Source organism: Nelusetta ayraudi, unplaced genomic scaffold (assembly GCF_046127955.1).
Source record: "Nelusetta ayraudi isolate G7.1 ecotype Tasmania unplaced genomic scaffold, CSIRO-AGI_Nayr_v1 ptg000017l, whole genome shotgun sequence".
Taxonomy (NCBI): Eukaryota; Metazoa; Chordata; class Actinopteri; order Tetraodontiformes; family Monacanthidae; genus Nelusetta; species Nelusetta ayraudi.
The window spans coordinates 178,310-206,081 of NW_027466067.1; the positions used below are offsets into that span (position 1 = coordinate 178,310).

Here is a 27,772-nt window from a genome sequence, read left to right on the forward strand (position 1 = left end):
AAATCTTCTGTCTTCCATTAACATTTCACTTCTCTGAATTGTGTGTGTGCGTGTGTGTGTGTGCGTGTGTGTGTGTGTGTGTGTGTGTGTGTGTGTGTGTGTGTGTGTGTGTGTGCGTGTTCTTCAGTGACAATTTTCAATTTAATAGAGAAGTAACAACTCTGGGGAACTTTGGGCAGGCCACTCTTTTTTTCCTTTTTTTCCCCTTTTTTTTCTTACCGCAGAGATACAAGGTCAGTCGTGTCCAACGACATTAATGACACACATGACACACAGACTTCAAATTCTGGTGGGAAACCCCATGGGCTGTCTGATCCGAAAGGGGAAATATGATGACTTTTTAATAACTTCTCTATGTTTTTCATCCACGTTTGCAGTTCCACTTCCACAGACTAAATGTTCTAAAAAGGAAAAGCGAAAGAAATCTCCTTTGCTTGGAGTTCCTGGTCCAGTAGACCAGACAAACATGAGCCTGAGTCACCGTGTTTCTCAGAAATCACCAATTACATCACCTTATGCCTGGGAAGTAAAAGGTCTTGAGCTGAGTCCAAAACAAGTGAGATTCTTGTGACACCGTGCATCACAGAGTGAAATTGAAAGTTGTGTGCTGTGAGTCACCTCAGGGGCTTTCTCCAGTTCGTTATGGGGGAGCGGCACAAGTGCTCCTGTGGTTTCGTGCTGTTCACATGACCTTCTCGCTGCTCGCATGGAAAATCAAAGAATTTCCTAGTAGCCCACACAATAACAACAAAAGTTATGCGACTGCATTTGACATTGCCTGGACTCCATTTGGCCGTTTCGTCCGTAACACTATCTGATTTGCTGTGTCAGCCGCATTGAGTGCATTTACGATGGGCTCAGCATATTAGGCGAAATGAGCAGTGAGATAATGGTCGAATGTAATACAGCTGTAATGTGTAGGGGAGAGCGAGGCTGGTCGTCACACGTTTTAATCCTGTGTGAATTGCTCGTCATCGAAACATATTTCAATAGTCATGTCTACAATAAATAGAAGCTATTGGTCTTGGGTTGAAATGTGGATCCCTTTCATTTTTCAACGTATTGTCACAAAGCAGTTATTAACCATCAAAGACACTCTGACACATTGTGACACACCAATTAAAACCAAATAACCAAATCACCAAATAAGTGATTTAAAAATAACATGTAACTACATTTTTTTTTTCTACAAACACCAAATATGTTTGAAAATGAATACTAACAGTACACATCAATACCCCTTGTTTTTGAGACATGAATTTGAACCGTTTTTATTGTTGTGACCCCATAATCCCAATGCTGTGTTCTTGGACCAGACCCCACTTTTCTGTGTAAAAGTGCGACTTTCCTGTCAGTGCTACGTGTAAGGAGACAATTCGCATTGTCCACTTTTAAAGCAGCTTTTTCTGAGCCGTTGGGTTGGCGAGAGCGCGCTCTACTCCTTTGACGGGGGCGCGCCCGCGGCATTTAAACCGTGGGTTCCTTCTGCGTCACTACAACACACTCGTGTCGCGGGCGTGAGTGGAGTTTACAATTCAGGGCACGGAGGAGGAGGAGGACACGCACTGACAGACGCTTTACACAGGCACACATACAGAGAAAGTGACAGGATAATGGCGTCCGTGAGTGTGGTGGGGCAGCACCCGGCTCCGCACCGGCTGGACTCGGAACCGCCGCTGCTCTTAATCAAACTGAGCAGCGCCAAGAAGAAGATTTCCCTGCCGAGGAGGAGCTCCAGGGAGAAGGTGATGCTCAGGAGGAGCTCGGGGAGCGGCAGGGAGGACTCCGCCACCCAGCACGCGTCTCCGGGACTCAACCTCGACCCCGCGGCGATGCCCGGGGAGGGACGCGTCGCTCCGCCGCTCAGCCCGCAGCGAGGCGGCAAAGCCGGCTGCGCGGACTGTGACCGGCGCAGCCGCGACGGTGTCACGGCGGGAAGCAGCGCCGCCGGCAGCAGCGACTGCAACAGCAACAGCGACACCGTCCGCGACCTGAACCGCGACACAGGTGGTCGAAAGAGACGGACGGTGAGCGAAGTGACGCTGGGCGGCGGCGCTGCGTTCCGAGCCACCGGCAGACGGAGCACCTGGAGCTCGGACGGCCGACACCAGGGCGGCTCCTCCCCGCCCTCCATGCCGGTGCGAGGGGAGAGCGGCGGCGGGGTGCCGCTGGAGCGCGTCACCCAAGGCAGGACAGGGGTCGTCAGGCTCGTCCGCGCCGAACCGCCCCGCAGGGAGGCCTGGTCCATCTTCCCATCCCGGGGGCTGGCGGCGGCGGCGGACCCGAGGATGAAGGCGGAGAGGGGTGAAGGGCACCGGTTCGAAGCCAAAGCCGTCACGCAGGACTGGTGCGACGCCTGCAGCCGACAGATCACCGCGCAAGGTCTCAAGTGTCAGAGTAAGTCGAGTGCTTTTTTTTTTTGTTTGTTTGTTTGTTGTCATGCCGAACTACTTATTGATTAGCAAAATGAGCTAAGCTGTGATTTAGGATGTTGCGTGCGAGCTCGCTCCCTTCCATCGCCGGGGGAAAGGACACATCCTCGCGCTGGGGCTCCATAAACACAAAGCTCCATGCAAAAGCCCATTATCTCGTCCTGGCACATTTGCCTCCCCAAGGACTCTAATTCTGTGGTGGCACAAAATTACAGTGGAGCACCAGAAAACACAATGGTAGTGTCACGGAACATCTAGTGTGCTATTTGCTCTGGGTGGTGTTTAAAAAAAAAATGTTTTATTTTTTATTTTCTTGGTGGTGGTGGTGGTGTTTGCAGACGCCTATTTGAACCAGTTCAAGCCTTCGTCTGACTCCAATCTCAGCCACTCTGTCTATATATGTGACCTGACTGTACATACTGTACTGCTGTAGGCTGCCCAAGCTTTGCTGACATCACTCTCACCTGCACGTCTTTGTCAAATTGGCTTAGACTGGCTCTCTGTGCAGGAACCAAGACGTGTGTCTAGTCTAACTCACACACACTCACCAACCAGAGCAAATGTAACCTCGAGAGTATGTTTTTTTTGCTGTTGTTTCAGTGCGTATGTCTGTTGATGCATGTGACAGCACACGGACACTGCTGCTGAGTTGGCTCCGCGTCAGCAGCGCCCGAGGATGCTGAGATGGAGCAATAAAAGAGAGGATTAAAAAGGGAGGAAAGAGGTGGAGAGAGGAGGGGACGGAAAGGAAGGAAAAGATAAAGAGCAGGGCTGAGGAAGGTGGAGAAGTGCGTATAGGGAAGTCGGGAGGGTCACTGCGGGGAGGCAGGGTGAGCCGAACAGGGAGAGACAGTCACTGGGAGGGGAGCGAGCGAGCGAGTGAGAGACGGACGGAGGGAAAGAGCAAGAGTTTTCATCCTGCACTGCGGAGCTGTCTGATTTAGTGCGCCGTCGCTGCGAGCTCGCTGGAGCGAGAGCAATGATTACCCAAGCAGTCTTCGCACACAGTGTCCTGAGTTTCTATACAACCTCCCGAACTTTTTCTTTTTGTCCGTCCTCCTCCTCCTCCTCCTCCTCCTCTTCCTCCTATTTTCTCTTTGTACATCGAGTTAATTAACTGGATCCTCGAGCTGCCAGCCAGCCAGCAAGCCAGCCAGCCAGCGCTCCCGGGCCAACTTTCTCTTCAGCGGCTTCCTCTGGTTGGAAAAACATCAGAGGTGCGCCGCCAGTGGCCCAATCATGGTGGGGAAGGAGAGGTGGAGGGGGGGGTTATGGGGATGTTCGTGACCGGCAGTCGAAAATTTAGACATTTTCGGGGGTATTTTTGTGGGGAGAATCGCAACCAAATCTGCCAAAATAGAAACACACACACGCGGCACCGCTGCTACACACACACGTCTCTCCTTGCAACTACACCCTGCAAATGACAGGGAGTGGGAGACGGCGGCCTTGTGACCATAAACAGCCCTCGTGCTGCGCCTTTGTCTTGTTTCGCCTCCGTCTCCCGTCTCTAATTTAACGCCCCTTCCCGAAACGTGCGCTGGCTCCGCTTCACGAAGGTTACAGAAGCGGCCGCTGGGCTTTTGTCCCCTTTGGGACGGAGATGCTGATGTGATGTGGCCTCGCCCTGGGTTTGGATCTGTCAGCCAAGCCGGAGCTCCCGGGGCTCCTGGGCAAGCGGCCTTTGTCGTTGTGTCATCATCTGAATTATACTCCTGATGGCTCAGCTGTTGTTGTTGTTGTTGTTGCTGCTCCTTCTTCTCATGCTTTTTTATTGTTGCTGCTCCTCTTGGGAGTTCGAGGGCCCTTTGATTTGTGGCTCGTGACCGTGGCGTGGAGCCGGGCACTGTGCACACATAAATACATCACGTGCATGAAGATGAGAACCACATGCGTGGGTCAGCTCACAAACAAGCATGAAATAATGATGTTTGCGACCTCAAGGCTTGAGTTCAGAGGAGATGTGTGTGTGTGTTTTGATGATGCTTGAAGAAAGTCTTCCTACCTTTTATTTGCAGCAGCACAGCCTGGAAAATTGATTTCAAGTGTAAATCACACTCTAGCGGCGTTTCCATTACCCTTAGAATTGTGCAAAACCTCAATATCGCAATACAAAACTGGTCATGGAAACACCTGCACTTTGAAAAACCTCTCAAATATGACAAAAAGGTTTTTACGCTCTCGTGAGGTGGTTTTATCGAATGTATCAATACAGAGGTATATCGCAAAAGTGTCATGGAAACACTTTTTTCGCATGTACACGTCAGCGGCTGTGATGTACGGGGGTCACGTGATCAGTTCACTTCAAGTGTAAAATGGCTCGTTATGTTTGGATGGAGCAAGAAACAAAGTATTTTTTTTTTTACACATAATCAAAGAGAAAAATATAACAACCATTCTTGACAGCAAGCAACATTGAAATCCTTCCTTGATTTCCGCAGCAGCACCATCAGTCAGGGAGGAGGCGGGGAGGGAGACAGAGAGAGGGGCGTGGCGTCTTCCTTAATCCCGGCTCTGGGTGTCTCCCGCCTGGGATTATGTCTCGGGGATAGAGCGGCTGGGATTACAGGCCCGGCAGACAGAGTCAGACGTCAGATTAATATTTAATTAAAGCTTTCAGAGAGCGGCGCTACGCACAGCCGTGGCATTAGTGGCCATATTCCCCCTGCTGCGGTTTGTAAACACTTGTGTTAACTGTCCACTAACTCGTTAGAACAGAGTGTTTATGCTGTGTTATGTGTTTTGTAAATGTAAGATCTATTGCTGGGCGACACAGTGGTGCAGTGGTTGGCGCTGCCGCCCTGCCTTACACTGTAGGCTCCAGCAGACCCCCCGTGACCCTGAGCAGGTACTGAAAATGGTTGGATGGATCTATTGCTCACTTTTTTTGAACAGCTGACATCAAAACTCACAAAATTAGATTCAAAATGAGACGGAGCAAAATGAAGCCGCAAACCATCCTCTTGAAGCTGAAATGGCCCATTTAATTGTCTTGTTTACATTGAACTGCATTCATTACCCCAGTGAGTTAAAGGGCTTTTAAAGCTCCCATATACGTATATTTTTTGACCCTATTTTTCTTTCGTCTTTGACACATGGCGGCCAGTCCAGAGCCTTGCATGTGTGCAGACTCACAACCGAACCCACACGGCGATTCTCCACAGAGAACCTCCCAGTGTGTTCTTTATGTCCCGTGGCATTGCCCCCCGTCCCCTGGGACCAGGATTCTGTTTCTCCTGAATTCCGTCTCTTCCTCGGCTTCTCCCGGTCAGCATAATGCTAACCTTGTCCCGGGGACCTGCCAGCCTGTTCACATCAGCCCTCTCAAAGCCCCATTCACCCAGGAGAAAATATAGGCTTGTGTTAAATGGCTCGTGTCCAGACGTACATCTGTTTTTTTTTCTCTCTCTCTCGCTCTTTTTCTTCAGCCAGACTTAACATCAGCCAAAACAAGTCCTTTACATCCCGAGGTAAACACATGCACACAGTGAGTGGGTGAGGTGGTCTGCGGTGTGCTCTTAGAAACAAAAAAACATCATGTATCGTTCAGTTTAGAGTGAGCCCCCCCCCGCCCCGGACTTTTATATTGACCTAACCTTGATTCTTAGCAACTTTCAAAGTAGGCTATGCAGATGACGTTATTGGGGTTATTTTTTTTTTCAGAAGGACCCACGTGCTGCTGTGAGATCTTCTCGCCACCGCAGCTCTCTGCTGCGTGTGTGGCAGAACAGCGGGGATTTTCATTCAGTCTATATTTAGGTCGCCCTTGGCGGAGAGAGCGATAGAAGAACCGCAAAGGAAGAGGTGGTGAAGTGCAGATCAGGAGGAGAGACCGGCGCGATCTGAAGCTGGTGCAAGTTTTTCAATGACAAATCAAAAAGAATGACATCAGACGGTGACTTGTGCGCGGCGTCACTCGTGATTATGTCATCCGCCAGTGAGTGAACCCTGGTGAGCACATCCTGTTCCTCAAGATCTTTCCGGGGTTCCCATGTTTTTCGAAAAACGTCATCTTTTCTGTGCAGTTTACATGTCAGATAGTCTAAAGCAACACATTCGAGTACCACCCTTCGTCATTGAACCTTAGATGGAGCTTTATCCATTACCCAGTTTAAAGGAATACACGTGCTAGCACAAAAGGCAAGTGTCTGATGGAGTTTTCTTTGAAATTTGTCAACGATGGATCAGTCAGATATCCCAAGGAGTAGATGCAAGGGGTTGTTATTACTGTTAATGAGTAGATTCCTATTCATTTCCTGCCCAATGACATACCGGAACTGCTGTACTTTTTCCTTCAGTCTTTTGCATATTAATCACAGTGACGCGCGTCACCTCAAAGGTGATGCATGTCCGGGATCTGGTTCCCCTCGAGCAGGCTGTGTGTGGTTTGGTGGGTGTCACACTGACGAAGCTGCAAAGGAGGGCAGAAGAAGGAGGAGGAGGAGGAGGAGGAGGAGGAAGAGGAGGAAGTAGCGCCATGCCGGTAACCACCTCCGCAGTGCCGTGTGACGTTTGAGGTCCAAAGAGCTGAATGAAGTGCGTGCGCGTCAGATCTGCAGCAAAGACGGCAGAGGAGGAAACGGCTCCTGTTGCTGAAAAGAGGGACAAGATAGAGACGTCAGAATCGAGAGGAGGGTAGGGGGGTGGCAGTGTGTGCGTGTGTGTTGGGGGGGTACAGTCTCTGTCTCTTTAAGCCGGCTGTTTGGTTGCTGCAGTAGTGTGTGGGTGCTGCAGCAGAGACCAGAGGGGGAGTGAGGGAGAGAGGATGAGGTTGCATTGATTTACGGAGGTGAGCCAGTTTGCCGCTGCGGACGTCTGAGGGGCGAGGACGAGCGGCGGCGGAGGCGGCGGCGTGCGGGGGGAAGGCGCGAGGCGGGCGGCGGCGAGGGCTCCAGGCGGGGGGGTGGCCCAACAGGCGGACGGGGGGCTCCTCTCGTTTCGGAGCGTGGCACCAGTGGCAGAGTGGCTGCGCTGGGATGGCGGAGGGGGCAGCGGCTGGGCGGGCTGGCGCTGGGGCAGCCCCCAGAGAGAGAGGGCGGGCAGGGGGCGGGGGGGCGAGCAAGGGACCCCCTGTGGGGGCTACGAGCATAGGACGGCGCCGGCCGGGTGGCGCCACCGGGCCCCGTCCATGGCAGAGGTAGCGCCTCTGGTCCCGGGGAGGCAGGGGACGGCGGCGATGGGCGGAACGGTTGGAGGTGAAGGCGTCGTGGTGGGCGGGGTGGGCGGGGCCTTCCTCCACCTGGAGGAGCGGGACGGGGAGGGGGGCGCCGGGGTTGGCGCCGCCGCCTGCTTCGGCCAGGTGTCCCGCCGGCTGAGCCGACTGCTGAAGCGGCTGCCCAAGTCGCGGTCGTGGAGCGACAGCCTGCGGATGCTGCGACGCTCATCCTCCAACGGATCCCTGCTCAACAACTCAGGTAGGAGCAGCAGCAGCAAGGCGGGGTTTTATTCTCATGAACCAACATTTTCCTCCACCTTTGGTTCTCCTCATCCTCAATGCGAGGATAAGGGGAAGATTTGAAGGGCAGATTTTGAAAAAACCCCAGTCACTAGCTGTTGTTTCCATGACGGAAGCCGTAATTCTCGTAAACTCTCGTCCCGTGAGAGTTTACGAGAATTACATTTGCTTTTGTTTTGATTATGTTTGTTTGCTGTCACGAATGGTTGTTGCATTTTTTTCTCTCTCATTACTTGTAAAGAAATATTCCGTCTCCTGCTCCGTCCAATCAGAACGCGCCATTTTCACTTGAAGTGAACAGGTCACGTGACCCCGTACGTCACGTCTGGTGATGTGTACATGCGAAAAAGTGTTTTGACACTTTTGCGATACACCTTCTAGATCAATACGCCTGAAAAACCACCTCATGAGAGCGTAAAAATCTTTCAGCCATATTTGAGAGGTTTTTATGAGGTTAGATGTTTCCATTACCAGTGTTTTATTGCAATATTGAGGTTTCGCGCAATTCTAGGGGTAATGGAAACGCAGCAACCGTTTAAAGTGGAGAGTTTTGCTGATGTCACTGCTCACTTATTTCACCCACTGTTTATCTGGGCCCAAACAAGCTTTTTTTTTTTTTATAGTTTTGGTTTTTGATTTAGTCTAATTGTCAGCGAAGAAGGAAATCAAAGTCAACGTGTGTGTGTTTTACCAGTCACTGTGGATGGGACTATTTTAGAAGGAAGGGAGAAAGTGCCCTTTTGGCCATTATTGGTATCCCTGTTGACTGTAGCTGTCAGATGATATCCACTCAACGGCGGGGACAGAGGTCAGCGTGGTGGAATGAAAATGATGAGCGGACAGGTTGAGCTGAAAGGACTGGCAGGTCGGCTCAGGGCCAAAATATCTGAATGTTGTGCGCGTCTGTCTGTCTGTCTGTCTGTCTGTCTGTCTGTCTGTCTGTCTGTCTGTCTGCGAACTGCAGCGGGTCACTGGTGGGTTTTACTCTTTGTCCACGCACGCTCACCCCACCTATCAGCTGATCGAGGCGCTCTGCTTTTGTGCAAGGTTGTCCTGTGTCCGTGTTGATAGGATTACGTGGCGAGCAGTGGGGTTGGGGAGGGGGTGGGGGTGGGGGGGAGGGAGCAGGCTGCTGGAAATAGCTGAATCAGATCAGCCAGATAAAGGCTGGCTTGCTGGATGCAGCGTTTTATTCTGGTCTCAGACTCGCAAACAAACACATGGACCCACTCAATAGCAGGCTTGTGTTATGATGGCATGATTTCATGTCATATCTCTTGGAAAGAACGAAGCATGCAGATGATGATACCAATAAGGAGCTGCTTGCTGGAGAGAAGAAAGAGGACTGGCTGCTGCTGCAGAACTATTGATTTGGTCACAGCCGCAGACAGTTTACTGTGTGTGTGTGTGTGTGTGTGTGTGTGCGTCCTCCTGCGGAGGCCAGATAAGCCCCAGATGAATCACTGGCCAGGGAGACGCTCATCACGGTGTCACTGCTGCTCCACCTGGATGACGCCTCGCTGCAGCCTCGGAAACGTCAGAGCATCAAACAGTCAGCAGGGAAGCCAGTTGTTTTCCCGTCAGATCGTTGGGCTCCCAAACTGGAACTAGACTCCCTCTTTTATTGCATCTTTTATCTGTTGTTATTAATCTTCTGAAATTTTAATCTTTGATGAGGCTGTCTGGAAATTCCTCTCGCAGCGACATTAAAAATATCAGTCTTGTTGACTTTACTCTCATGGCTGCAGGGGATGACAAGTATAAGGGGAATTAAAGAAGAGTTGAGGCCGCTCTTTTATTTTGGTCAACAATGAATAAAATATATCTTGAGGGGCCTCTCAAGCAGCTGTGTTAAAGTTCTTTAGGCTTCGACGTTGGAAACCATTGCAAATTTGCGTTAGAGTTTGCAAGAAAGATGCGACGACATTGCACCGGGCTTTTAGAGCCGAAAGAAAAGATGTGATCAAATTGCATGCTGGGAAGGCTCTCTGATTGTCTCAATGCTTCCCCCAGCCTGGATGTCTCCGCCTCACTGGTTTAGACTTGTGCCAACATTTAGAGGAGTGAAACACTAAACCGACGCTTCATTTCCAGCAAACTGCAGCGTAAAAAACAAATTGATTTTATGTTAAAGGCATTTTAGCCCACAGAGCATTGATGTAATCGAGTGTATTTATGTATTGCTTTTGTCTTGAAGCAAAACTTCACTCTGAAGCTCGATGGTCTATTAAAGCTGAATAATTATTGGCTTCCACAGCCTTGAGATGTGCCTGCTGGCTCATAAAAAATCACGAAAACAAAGATCTAAAATCAGATAAATGTGTTCATCTACTCTGTCATTACACTTTAAACTGCTTGATCTTCTTTTATATTCTTATCCTGCCTGTGCTAATTAATACCTAAAGCTCTTGCGCAGCTTCATTTGCAGCTAAAAATATTGAATACCATCAAAATCAAAGTCTGGGTATTTTAATGAAGAACTTAGTTCCAGCCAATCACGGCTCACTCGACGGGATAAGCCTCAAAGCAAACAGTCTCCTCTTCCCTCTGTTTGTCTCCAAGCATCTGCAGCCTGACAGATGGATGAACTGAGGGAGGAGAAGATCTGCAGTGACGGAGATAAAGATCACCGGCATTAAATATGATTTGAATGTTTATGCACAAATACGCCTCACAGATGTCACTGTTGACAGGGTCAGGTGCTATGTAGGTTAGCATGGACTTAGACGAGTCAGTTCAGGGAATACAAATGAAAATCTTTGAATATATAGATATTTATCATCATTTTTCATCTGGAAAGAAATAATGAAGTGTTGTATGAGCAGCTGTGGTGTTGGTTGATGAGTCCCGCAGCAGGAGAACATGGATAACTGCTTTAAATGAGCCATGATGAGATCAGACTGGCTAAGTCCAGCCCCCAGAGACCCCAAAGCTGCTCTTAATTCCTTCATAAGACCTGCGAGCCCCCTGTCAGTCCATTAGCCCCCGTGTTGATACCCCCTTTATTAAAACTGCCCGGTGCTTATTTGCCCCCCCCGGCCCCGACTGTCCCCTCGCTAGCCAGACGGGGGAGTCATCACAACAACACGCCCATCCCCAAAGTGTCTATCTGGCAGCGCGCACACATCCTCCACGACCTGCTAATCTTTGTCTGTGCTCCTCCTGCGTTTGTCACTCAGAGGAGAAGCGAACCGCACACATCCTCCGTCCTCTTCAAGGTTACGGCAGGAAAAGCAGATTTCAACTTTCAGCAATCGACTTTCAATTACTGCATTTTAACGTCACTACTCTCAGAGAGCACCCTGTGAGCTGGAGCTACCTGACTAAAAAGAAAACTGATTTATCTGCTCTAAATGTTGAGGACATAAAGTTTGTCCAGTCTCTGAAAGTGTTTTTTTTTCCCCTCCGCAATCCAGGCCACTCCCTCCTCCTCCTCCTCCTCCTCATCCACCCTCTCCACCTCCATCTCCTCCTCCTCCTTTGCCTCTTCCTCCTCCTCCTCCCTTTCCTGTCGTACCCTCCCGGCGTGTGCTATCGACCTGAGTGCAGCAGAGGAGGTTAACACGGCCGCCGTGTATAGATCTTTACATACTGTACATCTGAGCCGCCTCGTCTCTTTCCGTTGCACTGATGGATTTTCCTCGTCTCGGTGTGTGTGTGTGTGTGTGTGTGTGTGTGTGTGTGTGTAGCCTGAGCAGTAACGTCTGTTTGAAAAAGCAGCCCAACTGGAGTGACGGGATGAGGACTGAGGGGGAGAAGGAGGAGAAGGAGGTTGAGGGCGGAGGAGGGGGAAATCTTTGGACGCACCTTGGAGTGCAGTAGAAACAAAGGGCAGTTTTCCATGGCGACAGAAAAACACGGCTGTGCCTCTTCGTGTTTAGGCAACACACAGAGCGACTTCGGTGTCTCGGTGTAGCAGGCTTGCTTGTTTATGGCACAAGCTCATTCACTGTAATCACTCGGTAGCCCCTCCCACACTGTACATGTGTCCTCATGAAAGAGTCTGAACCGCTGAAAGATTTGTTTCATCAGAAATGTCTTCACATACATTGTCCAGCTTTGGTGGTGGTTTGTTATTTTGCATTTGCGCAACAATTTTGTGAATGCTTTGAATTGCTCCCTCAGGATCGATCTAGTTTACATGAATGTTAATTTGAATTTAGGGAATTTTATTTGGGAAATTTAGCTCAGGATGATGATTAGATGATCTCCCAAGTAAGAGAAACAATAAATAAATTCAAACTCAAAAAGTTTAAAACAAAAGGAATTAATCTTAATCATAGACCATTTTCAGTCCCAATATATAGAAATTATGCAGTGAACGGCCTTCAAAGGTGGTCCCCGAGAGTCTTTTTTTGTTTCCTAAACATTTTTTGATGATTTGTCAGATAATTTCTGCAGAAGCCCCGCAACTTCCCTCTTTTGGCAGACAATTGCAATCGTGTACTTTTTACTGGCACTGGTACTTTTCTGCTGTGAGTTTCGCCTCGGCAAGACGGGACATGAAAAAGTCACACATGAATAACCGTGACTTCTGCTGACTGCCTCCATTTCTGCTCCTGCTTTTGCTTTTGTTTGCTCTGCGTCGCCGTGTCGGCGTCAGCAGGGCCTGCATCACCTTCAGAGCTCTCCGAGGTCACCGGATCGCTGCAGTGGTTTCTCCACCTGCTCATTAGTTCTGACGTGCTGCGGCCCAAGCAGCTGCAACGGAGCAAAATTAGGCTCGCAGGGAAGAAAAAAAGAAAAAGAAGAAGAAGACAGAAGCTCTTAAGTTTAGTTTATTTGTTTTTTGTCGTCCTTACATTTGCTGGAAGCCAAACAGACAAACAGACAAAATGATTCTTGCTGTGTTTTCCTCTACAGTCACGGAGTGCTCCTCACTTGTAGGACAGCGTGTCTTATCAGTGTGGGAATAATCTGGTTCCGACGTCACACGTGACACTGCTGACAGCAGCGTATCTGACTTTAGGGTGTGGAACAGTGACGCTCTTTGAGCATCGCTGCCACTATTTCCCCCTGCAGTCTTACCCACCATTTTTTCCTTTTGTGAATCCAGATTTTTTTTTTTTTTCAGTCACTTATCTGGAGAAAGAAACCAGAGTGACTGCCGGCCAACGCAAACACTGATTCCCGTGTCTCCACTGACAGCCGAGCAGATTAAAGGGTGGAGATGAGGAGTTTGTGATAGCTGGCGTGATGCTGAGGAGCACCGGCCTATTTTTCCTTCCATCATGACGCCACACACAGGTCACATGGGGGTGTTGTTTTATTTGCAGATTAACTCTGAATGTGACCTTTGTTTCCCAGGGAAATTTTGAGGAATTGACCTAGTTCACTTCAGCTTTTAATGTCAACCTACCAATGTCTTAGTGTTAACTAAAGACGCTCTTATTCTTATTCTTCTTATAATATGTTCATTTGGGATTCCTTGTTTGCATGGCACATGGCCTGCTCAGACATTCACCTCCTAAGTCTTAAAAAGGCCTTAAAACGTCAGTGGATTCCTTTCCCGATCAGCTTCATTTGTGTATAAAGAGGCTCTGAGCTCTGAAAAACCACAGAAGAAGAAGCTGCTATGAGTTGGGAACAGGGCTTACTACTGAATAGCATGGAGAGTGTTTTCACATTTGAAAAAAGAACATAAAAAGGCCACTGAAGGCTGCTCTCCTTTTGGGAACACTGATTCTCTTTACTCTCGACTGGATGTGGTAAAAGTTCTTCCAAACCAGTTGTCACCAACATGGGGCCAGCGGGAACTCATTCACATAGTCGTTGTCATCACATTTTGTTGTTTTTTTTTTTCTTCATGCTTTTATGCAACTTTTTTCTGAATTGAATTGTATCCTGTTTTTTGTTTTTAATTGCCTTATATTCGAAATAAACGTTTCAATCAATCAATCAATCAGGTAACCATCAATCAGGTAACCCTTCATATGACTCACTAGCCATGAAGTTGCTCTCAGATTCAGATTAGCTCAGATTAGCTTGTATACCGAGTGTGGAAAACAAAACCACTCTGTCTGTCCGTCAGGAGTGAACTGGTGCAGAGTGAAGGACAGCAGGAAAGTGAAATTGAACAGGACGGAGTTTCTGTCTTCCCTTCCTCTGCCCGCTTCCATTCTTTCCGTCTCTTTAGCGCTGACCTCCAAACCGTCACCGTCCCTTATCTCAACCCTCCTCCTTCCTCGGCACATCCCTGCTGTCAACGGGGCCATACGGTCCCTCCCTCCGCCGGCTCCCCTCTGTCTCTGCCAAGCGGCGGCTGACTCCGCCCTCTCTCGACAAACGGGGGAGTTTTTCCGTATCGGAATTTTCCCTCTTGTCGTGACGTTTTCTCTTCCCTCCTTGTTGTTTCTCTTACTGTAAGGTGCTCTGCGGGGCCCAGGACACACGCTCAAATTTTTTGGAAAACACCTGGACCTTTTATGTCTAGTGTGTAAAAAAAAAAGTTTAAGGAAGCCCGGTATTTAAGGTAGTCTGCCTGACAGCGCGGTTTGTATTCAGGGCACTGTTAGGCGGGCTTCCTTTAAAAAAAAAAAAATGGCGACGCTAGATGGCAGCAAACTAGGAGCAAGAGGCTTGTTTTATGTATAGAACCGTAAAGAGTGGGAAAACCAAATTGGTTTTGTATTGTACTGCGAGTATGTGTACACTTTTACCAATATAAAACTCATAAATCAAGCCAAAATGTACACGCTGGACCTTTTCAATGACACTGCCGGGTTTCCCTTCAGAAGGGTTTGAAACACAGATTTCCCCCTTTACAAAAAAAAAAAAAAAAAAAAAATCTCTCTTATCTCGGTCTCGGATCGTCTCGTTTCAAGCGGAGAAGTTGGAGGAGAAGCGAGGCCACACGTCTCAGTGGAGAAGCTTCCAGCCACAATAAAGTCACCAAGGCATAAACAAGCTGCTTATGTCAAGAAAGAAAAAAAGAAATCAAAGAAGTGTGGGGTATTTTGGGACATTTTGGGGAAAGTACCTAAATCCACTTCTGCCGCTGAACCGTGAACCTTGAGCGGCGCTTTGAAGGGTTTAGTTTTGATGGTTTTGAATGTGCAAAGGAAGAATTGCTTAAAAATATTTATAGAACAGCACATAATTACTGCCAGTTTGTTCTTTTTGAATCTCCTCTGGTCTTTGATGTTGCCCCTGTTTCATTATGGGTTTTGTAAAGTTTTACACCATGGAATAAAAACATTTGTTTTCAACATTTCCCGTCAGATGCCACATGATTTGATTTTAGAAAGTAGATATTCACTCATCTTCTACGTTCTTCAAACACAGTTAGTCAAGAGGAGGCTTAGCTGTACCTCTGACTTCGGCCACTAGATGGAGCTGTTTCTTTACCTAAAAGTGTTGTTGATGTGACTGAAGCTGTTTGATCCGATCAAGTCTGCCTCCAGGTGTCTTCCAGATTGGAAGCAAATCTTAATTTGGAGTTTTAGAGAGAGAGAAAACTCTCTGCCCTGATTTTTCTTGTTCTCACCATCTGATTGGTTACTCTCTGTCTCTCAATAGACTGCAACTACACCTGTCACCTGGAGTGTGAGAGGAGGGTCCAGCTGGACTGCAACCAGAGGGATAAATCTCCACAACGCTCTTCATCTCTCAGAGACCAGAGGTCGTCCTCCTCGCCCTCCTCATCCTCGTCCTCATCCTCCTCTGCAACAGTTCGACATAAGGTGAGTTCCACACCCAAAATAACACAAAGAAGTGTGTTTTTTTTTAAACTAGCTGGGAGCTATTTGTGGCATGTCGGATGGAGAGATTTTAGCCAGGCAGTGTAGAGGTGTGCGTGCGTCACCATTGGGTAACAGCAGGTTTCACCCCACAGTATCTCTCCAAGCCTACGTCCTTACATAACCGCAGCACCTTACCGGCCCTGTCCTCCCACTGTCTACTTCCAAATTCATTCACATGTGCGCCCGTTTCACTCTCTGACTCTCTCATGATGTACGACGCTGCACCATTTCTGTGTCTGACGTGCTGAAACTCACTTCCTGTCACATTTATAACCTGCAGTCTGGCGCTCAGCTTCTCTCATATGGGTGAAACTAATTAGGTTATTCACTGTTCTCAGCAGGGAGCCCTATTGTTGTGTTGGCTCAGGCCTTTTTTTCTCCTCACAAGTTAAAGCCGGTTTCCTTATTGCAATATTTAGCATCACTTAAACTCCTTTTTTTCATTTCCATACTCCTATACTGTACTTGCCACAGGCTACCCACTGATACAGTAATTGAGTCTTATGCCAGTATGTAATTATCATCCTTGATGCAGTGTTTCCACCCACTGATTGCGCGTGTGTGTGTATATGTGTACGTGCAAACGTGCTTGTGTGTGTGTGTGTGTGTGTGTGTGTGTGTGTGTGTGTGTGTGTGTGCTTGTGCGTAGGAACCTGAGAAAGCGTGAGCCTGCATGCTGCTTTTGGCATCCCTGCCTCAGTCAAACCACTCTGAATATGCAAACACACACACACACGCACATACACATACTTGGAAAAGGCTGGATAACCCCTCAGGCCTGCACCAGAATGTTTGGCTGCCGCCCTAAAAACCCCAGCGGGCAGATAACACAAAATTAGACCTCTGGTTGAGTGCCAGGTAGTCGTCCGCTCCGAGAGCGCGAGCGGCTCCACGCAATCACGCACTCTGCAACACGCTGATGGGAATGGTGAGAATTAGAGCGAAGGAGAGGAGGGGGAATTACACGGGCTGATTTTTAATTTTTTTTTTTTTTTTTTCAAATGTCAAGCGGCAATCGCTCGACCTATAATTCAGGCTTTTTGTCTAAAATGGGTTAATGTGTTTTTCGTTTTAATGTGGGGTATTTTTTTTTCCAGCCTTATCGCTCTCATCTCTCCGCGGGATTAATGGCCGTGAAATAAAAGATAATAAACTCAAAGTCCGACTTAATTGAGCCTTGATGATGCCGTCCCGCAGCTATGCGCTGAGGTCTCGGCTCGGCTCGGCTCGGCTCGGCTCGGTTCATAGAGTGCGCTGATGCGGCCGCAGACAAGAGCAAAGATGACATTTCATTTCCTGCAGTTGTCTCCCTCCCTCTCTCCGTCTCTCACTCTCTCTCTCTCTCTCTTTCTCTCTGTCTCACACTCTCCCTTTTGCTCCATTTTGTAGCTGCAGCTGTGTGTGTTTGTGTGTTTGTGTGTCTGTTGTGCGGTTTCATCATCCTCCCCCTCCGTCGTTAAAGGCCCTGGTTGTGTGTGCTTCAGCAGAAATTGATCCGTTTTTTTTTTTTTTTTTCTTCTAACGAGCAGACACACACATGCAGTGCAGCGATGATGGCTCATCGACTCCGAGCACAAGTGTGTGTGCATCTGCATGCGTGTGTATGTGTATCCCAGCCCTTTGTGCAATTACACTGATGGAAGCTTCAGTGCTTCAGGTCAAACCAGTCATGTGCTGAGTCGATCGCGACACCCGTTGAGAAGCCTTCACGCTGCAGGTGCAAGTCGCAGCCCCTCTGGCGTCATATCGCTCCTCTTCCATAATCACGTCTGAGTTAGATCCCCAAACCATATTGCACCCGGACAAAAAAAAAAAAAAAAAAAATCAGCTTGTGCAGACAGATGGACACGTGCCCTATCGATCACGGCGACGACAAAAGGCTTTTTGACCGGGGGGGGGGTCGGTGGTGCAGTCAGAGGGCAGGTGCAGAGGGCAGTCTGAGGTTAGAAATCACCATAATTATTCATCAGATTTTTAAATCTCATCCTCAGCGTCGGCGGTAAAGCACAACCGCCACTTCATTCTCGCGCTGGGGAAATCTGTCGTCGTGTTAAAGGTCTGCTGGGTGAGATTTAGTAGCATCTAGTGGCGAGGAAGCACAGTGCAGACAAACTGACAGCAGCAGTTTTAATCATGTGGTCCCTGGCGCCCAGAGGGATCACAAAACCCTGAACAGATCCGCCTTCTGGCCGACTGACCTCCTTACAAGTGTGGCAGCTCTTTGTGTAAATGCACCAGTCATTCCGTAAAGGGGCTGCATTCAAATTCAGCTCACTAGTGTTCAGGAAGACTAAATGTTGCTTCTTTTTTTTTACATAAGTGGCAGCATCAAGACATCTACAGTGGAGTGACATCACGTTCACCTTTCTGACTTTCTAACTCGTTGCTTGGCGGCAGCGAGGACGTTCAGTGATGACACAGCTAAGAACAACATGGCAATGTACACGCGAACAAAACAGGAATCATGCCGGGGGGGGGGGGGTGTCCTTCGCTTGGTGACTTGACTTTGTCCAGTTTTTATCCACTTTGCTCAGCACTGCTGTAACGAAGCGCGTGTAGCCGGTTTGTTTCAGCTTTCAACGTCGAGAAATTGTTTTGCGCTCAACTCCTTTAAAAAACTGACATCCTGTATGTGTATTTCCTGTTCCGCTTTATGCCACTACGTCTCTGCATATGTCGCACTTTGGGCTCTTTAATGAGATCTGACAAAAAGACACTGCAACACGTTCAAAGCGATTTGACAGAAAACTGTTGCGGAAGGTTCTTAGCAGGCAGGAAGTCATCTTCAGCTGAGGCTCTGCACTTCCTGTCTCTGGTGGATGCAAAACAGTGGCTGTGAGGCTCCATATCTCTCACTCATTACTCTCTCTCTCTCTCTCTCTCTCTCTCTCTCTCTCTGCTCACTAATGCCCGTCCCCCTCTAGCTCACTCGCTCACTCTCTCTCTCTCTTTATCTCTCCTTCCTCTATGTGAGAGGAAGTGGGCACGCTCTGCAGGGTGCAATCGCTTGCTTGCAGGAGGAAAGGGAGAGAGAGAGAGAGAGAGAGAGAGAGAGAGAGAGAGAGAGAGAGAGAGAGAGAGAGAGAGGAGTAGGAGGAGGGGAGGGAGGGGAGAGCGCTCGCTTGCCGGCAGACCCCGACCGCAGATGGTTGAGCGCGGCTGCGGGAGAGAGTGAGAGAGGAGAGACGCGGCGTGACGACGGAGGAGAAGGAAGAGAGCAGTGGAGGAGCAGCCAAGACATTTTGTGCCGGACTCCCTGGATGGATGCAAGGATGGAGGACGGACGCCCGTGACTGTCAGCACGACTGAGCGGCTGCTGCCGCTGCTGCTGCCGCCGCTGCTGCTGCTGCTGCTGCTGCTAGAACTCGACTCCAGCTGAGTTCGTTGTTTTGTTTTTAGTTGATTTTTGATCCGTCAACTGTGACACCCGGCGGCGGCAGAGAGCAGGATGTGGCCCTTTTCTGGAGTTTATTCTTGCTTAACATAAGAGTAGAAGGCGGAGGTGGGTGAAGAGGGGTCGAGGGGTCTCAGGTGAGCCGGGCCGAACCTGAAACCAGCCTGTAAAGCGACACCGGGACTCCGGCGTTGGTCCGCTGCGCTGCCGAGCCGAGTGCGTTTGTGCATGTGTGCGGAGCGAGTGAGGTGAGCTGAGCTGAGCTTCACGCTCGCATGACGCCGGCGTCAGAGCGAGCGCACGCACTCACACACACACATACGCATAAGGAGGAAGTGACACATCGGAGCTCGCTCTCAGATTTCCTGCTCCCTACACCTCCACCCTGGTGGCACAGGAGGCTCCGGAATCTGAGTCCAGTTCACCTGTCCGGCCCCTCGCAGGTGGGGAGCCGCAAACTCCCTGGATGAAGCAGCAGCAGCAGCAGCAGCAGCAGCAGCAGCAGCAACAACAGAACCAGGAACAGCAGCGGAGGAGGACGAAGAGGAGCGCCGACTGACTCGCGGCCACTTTTGCCCCTTTTTGAGCGAGATTGAAAGACCGGCTCCTTCTTTCCGAGCGGCGACCTCTCGAGACCTCTCCATGACCGTCAACACGGTGCTCACACCCTCCATGACCAGCAGCAACAGCATGAGCAGCGGCTACTGCAGCCTGGACGACGAGAGCGACGACTTCACTTTTTTCACAGCCAAGACCTCGTTCTTCCGCAAGCCCAGACCCCCGGCGAAGGTAGCGAACCCGGCACACGCTGGCTTTGAGGGGGGGATTGGGGAAGTTGTGTAATTGGGTTAGCAAGGGGTGACAAGGAGTGAGTTGGGTGAGGTGCTTGTTAAGTTTTTGGCCGGGGGAAACCCACTAAAACCCCCCCCAACCCCAACTGCTCACGCACCCACCGGCAGCAGAGAGAGAAGAACAAACACGCTGCCAAAAAAGCAGAAGTGTTGAGAGGAAGTGGCAGCGGCGGCGGCGGCGGCGGCGGCGGCGGCGGCGGCGGCGCTCGTATACACCTGTTAGGTTTATTACGCTGATGTTTGCGGCAGCGCCAGAATGCTACATCCGCGTTGTCGCTCCCAACCTGCGACGGCACGGCTCCGCCGTAGTTTTTCTTTTGTTTTTTGTGTCATTTTCTTTGCGAGAAAACTGTTTGGTGCGCGGGTGGGCGCTTCGTCCCGCTGCTGCGTGGGAGACGTTTCTCTAGAAACGGAGAGGATACCTCGTTTCAGTGTGTGTGTGTGTGTGTGTGTGTGTGTGTACGTGCGCGCGGGTATCCGTGCGTAGGCCAACTGCTTCACTCGAAGTGAGCCGGTAGCCCAGTTACCATGGCAACCTAGGGTTTTGTTGCCACCGAGGGCTGTGCACTTCCTGAGATTAGCTCTCTCTCGCTCTACTGTACTTCGCACAAATAGCACTTCGCTACGCCTCATATACGGGACGATTTCCACCACGAGGCTGGCGTTTTGTTCTCTGCTTGGTCACCGATGCAGAGTAAATGGCTGAATAATGGTTCCGAGGGAGGGGAGGGGGAATGGGGAGGGAGCGGGAGAGGGCGGCCGGCAGCCGCTCCATTTGCATCCATGTAAAACACGCGGCTCGGCCTCTGCTGTCCCGCCAGCGTCCTCTGTCCGACTTGGGAGAAGATATAACCCCTGAATAATTGACCATCTGTGTCGTCAGCGTCGCAGAGTTAAGTTTGCTGGCAGGTCAGTGTCGGGCCCAGCCCGTCTGAGGCTGCCCGCCGGCTGATGGAGCCGTGGAGGCTGTGCAGGGGAAAAAAAACTAAAACTGTCGTGTGAAAAGCTGAAACACATTGCAGTGAACTGGGAAGTGAGGCTTCCGCAAAAAAAGAGAGACGGCATCACCCCTGAATCTGCTGAGCAGAAACATCATCGTTGTGTAAAAAGATTTGAAATATGGAAGTGTGTCAAAGTCGGCCTGCTTGCTTGCTTGCTCACTCGCTTGCGTGCGTGCATGCGGGACTGCGGGCTGGTTTTTTGTGTGCAGAGACACAAAGAGAGACGCTCACATCCATCAAAACAGCAGCGAGGGGCGCCGGGAGCCTCTCGGCTTTATGAATTATTTCCAGAGCTGAGCCTTTTGCTCCCGATTAGCCAGCCACCTTCAGTGTGTGTGTGTGTGCGTGCATGCGTGCGTGTGTGTGTGTGTGTGTGTGTGTGTGACCTCAGTAAGGCCGGTAAAGGTGGCTTCAGGTTGCACACACTAACTTGATAGGTACATGTTTTAAAAGCACCTTCGGTGCAGCAGCAGCAGCAGCAGCAGCAGCAGCTGGGTGACCTCTTGTCTTTGCTCATCAGAATGAGAGCGTCGACACTTACTCATGTCACCCCCAGGGTTGTGTGCATGTGTACGTGTACGTGCTTGTGCGCACATGTGTGTTTTCCCATTATGTAACAGCCCTGGATGTCTTACGCCTTAAAGCTGCTTTGCATTTCCGCTGGTTCACATCTGTAAACTCCAGACCACTTTTTAAGGGTCTCGGTCTCGTCTGACCGGTCGAGACTCAGCCAACACATCAGTGACATGATGATACCAGAAAAGAATCCAGCCGCTGCCTTGTTACGCTGGTGACACCCAGAGTGTCACAATAAGAGTGTTGAAAACGGTTCAATATAGTTGGCAAAGCGGCAAAATGTTAAAGAACATTATTAAGAGATACCTTGCTGAAAAGAGATTTTGCTGTTCGATTTAGAAGCAAACTCGAATTTAAAAAAGATACGGGTCATTTTTTTTCTATTTTGTTGTAATTTTTCTTTGACATATAAAGTCTTGGTCTTGTCTAGATCTCGATACTCTCTAGTCTTGATAGTGTCTTGGTCTCGTTTGCTGCAGTCTTGACTACAACACTACTCCCGAGTACACAGACTGGACGTGTCGTCTGTGTCGCTGTTAATTATCAGGACAGGGACCAGTTATTCTGATCTCAGTCCCTCGTCATGACATGACTCAAATCGACTCTTAGCTCTAGTGTCTGATCACAGATAAGAGCAACCAGACATCATGCTAGACTAGAATCGCTTTGGTCGCCAAAAGATGCAAGAAAGACAGAATAAAAAGCTGCAGCTGCAATACAAGCGATTGTGCGCCTGGTGTTTGTGCAGCATCCCGTGCAATAGAATTATCTCTCAGTGTGTTAGTCCGGCTCAGAATGTGTGCGTTTCCTGTGCGTGTGGTCCACACGCGCACGCACACACACTTACACACACTCGGCCCTTGTTAGGGTTCGCATCTCTGCCTCTGTGCCTCGCCGGTCATCGGCTCCTGTGTTGACCCGGCCGTAATGGGGCAGCGTCCAAGCACTGTGTGGGCGGAAGCAGCTCCATTGTCCCACCCTCTTCTGTCCCCCCAGCACTCTCACTGGTATGTGGGAAGGGAGTGCAGGGCACCGCCTCTCACACAATGAGAAAACTTGCAACACAAACGCAGGAATTCCTGCTGGAATTTCAGAGGCACGTCAACCACTCTGTGCACTTGGCACTCCTTTCAGGAAGTGTTCGTCGGAGAAATTCATCTGATGTGCTTCTCACTATGATTATGATGGTGATCTCTGCCCTTTTAATGAGCCCTTAAAGAGGCAGGACCGGGGCTGGAGCTGTGAATCCTTATTATTAAATCTTCATTTTTGATTCTAGACTCCACATCCGTACTCTGTAGATCCCCTGAAAACTGCATATTTAGCCCTCTGTTTACAGCCAGTCTTTAGCTGTCTGATCACGCTGAGGCTTTGTTGGAACCTCAGTGTGTTTCGTGTGAGGTGCAAAAATACAAGGCAGCTCCAAGAGGACAGAACAAAACACCTGGTTCGAGTTGTTGTCACTGTCCTGGGTTCTTTGTGCCCTTTGTGACCTCACAAAGAGCTGAATTCCATAAAGAAGTAGTCCGAGTAAAAGAAGGACGTTTCTGGGGAGTTTGTTGACGAGCCAATCTGTTAATAATGGTGATTATGTTAATTTTTTATGCCTGTCGCATCGCCGACATCAGCCGAGTCGCTGGCTCGCGTCGTCACTTCGGCCCGTCGCTGCAGCCAATGTAGGTCAGTGGCGTGCGTGGTTTCCATATTGTAGAATTAAACTGTATTTTTAGTGTCTCCGCTGTGAACGGAAACACCGACTGCGTCTGCGTGCGTCTCCCATCGCTGCAGACGCTGCTCAGCCGGCATGTGCACACTGGCGTGCGCTGGTGCTCTCCCCCTCTCTGCTGAATGAAACGGTGACTTCATCTCTCAAACCCGAGGACTCCCCCTTCTGAAAAAAGAAAAGAAAAAGACAACACCACCCCTCGCTGAAATTCTCTCTCGGTGCGAGTGAAGATGGGTGAGGATGGATGGAGGGAGGGAGAGAAGATGTTGCAATTGCGAGATGGAGAGGATGCTTCCTACTGTACTATAAATAACCCAGTCAAACTCTGTGTTGCTAAGGCTGGCTCAGCAGCAGCAGCAGCAGAAGCCGCTCTTTCATCACTCTTTACCCCTTCCTCGCTTCTTCCACCTCCCACTCCTTCCTCCTCCTCCTCTTCCATGGCATCCTCCCGCCTTCCCCATCTCTCCCCCTCCTCTCCCCCGCAGCCACAGAGGGAGCGTGAAAGGGGGCAGCGCTGTCGATATTCCTGCGCTGTGATGCTGAATGTGCGAATCCGCCCCATTCACAATTCTGCTGCAGAGTTGCGTGGAATCTGCACCAAGAGGAGAAATGGAGCAGTGACTAAAGCATGTCCACACGGTCAGATACGCCCCTTTAGAAGGGAGGGCAGGATGTGGGACAGGAGGAAACACTGTCACAGATGGTTAGTGTCGGAGTCCTGCCGTCCCTCAACTCCACTTTGGCTTTGAAAGCCTCGAAAGGGAGAAATACAGCCATCCGGTTCTGGTGCTTTCAGGCGTTTATTCATGAAACTGAGCGAAGCATCCGTTTGGCTCGCAGAGATTTTACGGGAAGCAGCACCATCTGCTGGTTAAAGTCAAACTGAACGCCTCCCTTTCTGTCCTCGCAGCAAAATGAAGCGAAGGAGGAAGAAGAGAGAGGGAAGAAGGAGCTGTCGGGGGAGGAGGTGCGGACCAGGATCGAGGAGTACAACTCTCAAGTCTCCGATAATAAAATGAACATGGTGAGTTCCGGAATTATTCATGGCGCACAGTTCATACAGTTATTTTATGGATTTTAGAAATATCTGCTGGTTTCAGAACATGTCCTTTAATCGCTTATTCAGCTAGAAATTTCAAAGAGCATAAATGGAAAAGAATTGGCTACCAGCAGAACTTTATGGTTTAACTTTGTTCTAAAATGTTCATCGAACATTGTCAAACGCGCCTCTCCTCTCGCTGATGTCCGTCCCTTTTCCTCCGCATACCTCAGTCATCAGTTGGCTCCTACACCGGCTTCATCAGAGTCCACCTGAGGCTCAGCCGGCCGGTCACCGTCCCCTCTGTGGACGTCCCGGCCTTGGAAGGAGGCAACAGGCTGGCGAGCGGCGGCAGCCAGGTCCCGTCGGAGAGCCAGGGGGCCACCAACCAGGAGAGAACGTCCTTCTACCTGCCCTCAGACTGCGCCAAGCAGCTGCACATTAGCTCCCACACCACCACCAGGGAGGTCATCCAGGCGCTGCTGAAGAAATTCATGGTGCTGGACAATCCCTGCAAGTTTGCGCTGTACAAGCAGACGCACCGGGACGGACAGGGTGGGTGAAGGACACATATTTAATGTTTTTTTGTTGTTGTTTTTTTAAGTGTGCTATAGATATCAGGAAATTTTATTTATTGTGTTTCCCCCCTTGCAGCTCTGCTCCAGAAGCTTCCCCAGTGTGACCATCCTCTTCTCCTGAGGTTGATCGCTGGGCCTGACCCCGATCTGCTCAGCTTCATCCTCAAAGAGAATGAGACCGGAGAGGTGGAGGTGAGTAGGGGTCGAAAAAACAGGTGATAGCTTTACCTTATCGTGCATCAAGTGGTGACAAATGGGATTGCGTGCAAACTGCTGTCGGATTTTTTGATATACAGCCTCAACCTTCAAAAAGAAAATGTTTGGACGTCATAAGTACCCTCCTGATCAAACGTTTTGGGTCGCTGACTCATTTCTGAATTGAGCTCCATTATAACCAGGTTTATGAAATAATGGTCTTGAATTCTCTGCGATCATTATGAGTGCACGAAAATCAGTCAAGATGTGCTTAGCAAGTGTGGCAACATTTTAGTGACATTTAGTGACATTAATTACACATTTCCATGTCCTTAAAAGTGATTGAGAGAATTCCATCCCATAATGTGTTCAGCACATCCTGACTCATTTTCCTGCACCCGCAATGTTCTTAGAGCATTCCGGTAGATTATTTCATGAAGCTTCCCCAAACCTTTGACCGACCGGTAGTGTATATATAAGTAACCTATGGAATCTTATAGCACAATATTGAACGTTCGTCTTCCTTCTCTGTGTGGCAGTGGCACGCATTCTCTGTCCCCGAGCTGCAGAACTTCTTGATCATCCTGGAGAAGGAGGAGGCGGAGCGCGTGAGGGCGGTAGAGCAGAAATACAACAATTACCGGCAGAGGCTTCAACTGGCCCTGGAACAACACGACCTCTGACCCCGGAGCCCCTCCCCTCTACACCTGTTCTGTGGTCAAGCGGGTGGGAGACTGACCCACAGAGCCCGTGAGACTGGCCAATCTATTCAGAGACTGGAGCCGGAGCTGAACTTGTCTTAACCACCCCCCCTGCACTTACACCCAAACACGTGGTGCATCCACACACAGATGCAGACCCCCAACTCAGGACGCAACATCTATCCCCCCGCAGGCCTACAGAAAGGCTTCAGCGTGCGTGTGTGATCTGCAAGGCCGCGAACGACAACACGCACTCTGGAAAAATAAACTGCAGCAAGATCCGAATCTTGAATTTTTGAAGGCTTGTGCGCTTGAACAAAATCAATTTAGTGAGTGGTGTTTTTAAAGCCCCCCCTCCCGCCGCTCTTCTTCTTCTTCTTCTTCTTCTTCTTCTTCTTCTGTTACGTCTGCTGCTGCTACTACAAGTGTTACTTATGCATGAGTCTCAGCTCATCCCACTGCACACAGAGTTTAAGATTTTAAATAGGAAAGGCATGAAAACTTTCTTTAGCATCTATCCGGGACGGAAGGACAATCAAAGAAAGAGAAGTCTTGGGAACGCTGTACAAGGTAGACACCATTTTGGTGGTGTTGAAGAAGGCGGCATTTCCGCCTCGGATACTCCAACTACAAGGAAAGGATTTATTTTTTTAATTTAACGTTTGGTTCTTGTTCATGATTAGGAAGGAAAAAAAAAAAAGACAGAAACTGAAATGTCACCTTTCACCGTTTCATCACCATTTTGCTTTTTATTTACATTCTCAGATGTGAAAGAATTTTATTCATTTTCTCATATCTGTGACCTGTGTTATTACATTTTATTTGGTGCAAAAGATAATTCAAAAGGTAACCAAAGCCATAATTGCTTCGATGTAATTTTCAAATTGGCAGCCATAAATCAAAACCATCATCCACTTTAACTGATTCTTTTTTGCTCCTTCACAAGCTGAGATCTGAACTCTCAGGATCTCCACTTGGAACAACACTCCTCTCATCCAGGGAGATATTTTCCCGCCGCTTTGTAGTCCCAAAGCCAATCGAGCGCCAAGAAAAGATTTGACCTGCGTGCAAACGTTTTCTGTGATGCTGCTCAAACTTTTGAAGATCCTTAAAACTTGACGCTGATCATCTGCTTCAGTCATTCAAAAACCTGCCGACGAATAAGCTTGAGCCACTCGACACAGGAAAAGCGTAATCCCCCGGGTGGAGAAAGTCATTTGGAATTTCCCTTTAAACGCCACATCATAACGCGCCGGTGGGGAACTTCTGCCTCGGCTCGCTGTCCACTTCTCGCATCAAGCATTCTCACCTTCTTCCCACCTGTGATCTCACCCCCCCCCCCCCCCCAACAAATGTCGGGTGAACTCAGCCCTGCTTGAACTTCACCCGCATATAGAGAAATCAGAGTCAAGCAAACAGCAGCCCCGCGGTGTTGTCGCGTTAATGAAGGGGTGATCTCCTACTGTTTTTGCAGAGGGTCGCACTTAGGTGCGAGAGGAAGTGACGCCGAAGCTCATAGGGACTTTGCAAAGGATTTTAAAGGCTATGATTTCTATTTATTCAAGTGTGGTTTATCTAAAAAAAAAAAAAGAAAAAGAAAAAAAAAGGTGCAGGTCACTGTGTGACTCTTCTTCATTAGGCCACAAAAAAGGAAGCAAGATAAAGTGAATAAACTCCAATGTAGTGGCTCTGATGTACCAATGATGTGTTTGAAATGCATATGTGATATGTGGACACGGGGGGGGGGAGACATAAAGAGAGGCAAAGGTTTTAACATTGTAATTAAGGTGAATATCATTTTTCTCTCATTCCTGCTGGTGTGTATGTGTGTGCTGTGAGAATGGCGTGAGGGGTGTTTAATACTGGGTGTGTCATCAACGCTCACTCACTCACTCACCGGGCCTCACATAACCTGCATCCAATGACGTGAAGTGGATTTCCAAGTGCAACTTCTTCTACATGTTGGTGGTTGAAAGTGGTTCGCCGTGCATGTCAAAATAGAAGGGATGCATTGAGGAGGAGCGTCAAGACGCCCCAACACTTCCGTTTTATCCAAGTCACAGAAACAGCGACAAAAAAAAG

The 27,772-nt window shown here is 49.3% G+C and overlaps 1 protein-coding gene across 2 annotated transcripts; it reads left to right on the plus strand.

Moving 5' to 3' along the window:
• Nucleotides 1-1,500: 1,500 nt before the first annotated feature.
• On the plus strand, nt 1,501-27,432 carry rassf5 (Ras association domain family member 5). 2 transcript variants are annotated; one of them, XM_076024420.1, is made up of 6 exons: nt 1,501-2,397; nt 15,406-15,569; nt 24,088-24,201; nt 24,450-24,771; nt 24,871-24,986; nt 25,529-27,432. In XM_076024420.1, exons 1-6 carry the CDS (start codon nt 1,614-1,616, stop codon nt 25,670-25,672), a joined length of 1,644 nt encoding a protein of 547 aa, XP_075880535.1. In that variant the 5' UTR covers nt 1,501-1,613; the 3' UTR covers nt 25,673-27,432. The 2 variants fall into 2 exon arrangements, with proteins under 2 accessions (XP_075880535.1, XP_075880536.1); XM_076024421.1 differs by lacking the exon at nt 1,501-2,397 and adding an exon at nt 7,546-7,846.
• The last annotated feature ends 340 nt before the right edge of the window (nt 27,433-27,772 follow it).

What these genes read in the sequence shown, in the direction of transcription:
- rassf5 (XM_076024420.1), top strand. Translation starts at nt 1,614, where the DNA reads ATGGCGTCCGTGAGTGTGGTGGGGCAGCACCCGGCTCCGCACCGGCTG. An exon ending in CTGCAACAGTTCGACATAAG is followed by an intron (nt 15,570 to 24,087) that starts GTGAGTTCCACA and finishes CTGTCCTCGCAG; the next exon opens with CAAAATGAAGCGAAGGAGGA. An exon ending in GACGCACCGGGACGGACAGG is followed by an intron (nt 24,772 to 24,870) that starts GTGGGTGAAGGA and finishes CCCCCCTTGCAG; the next exon opens with CTCTGCTCCAGAAGCTTCCC.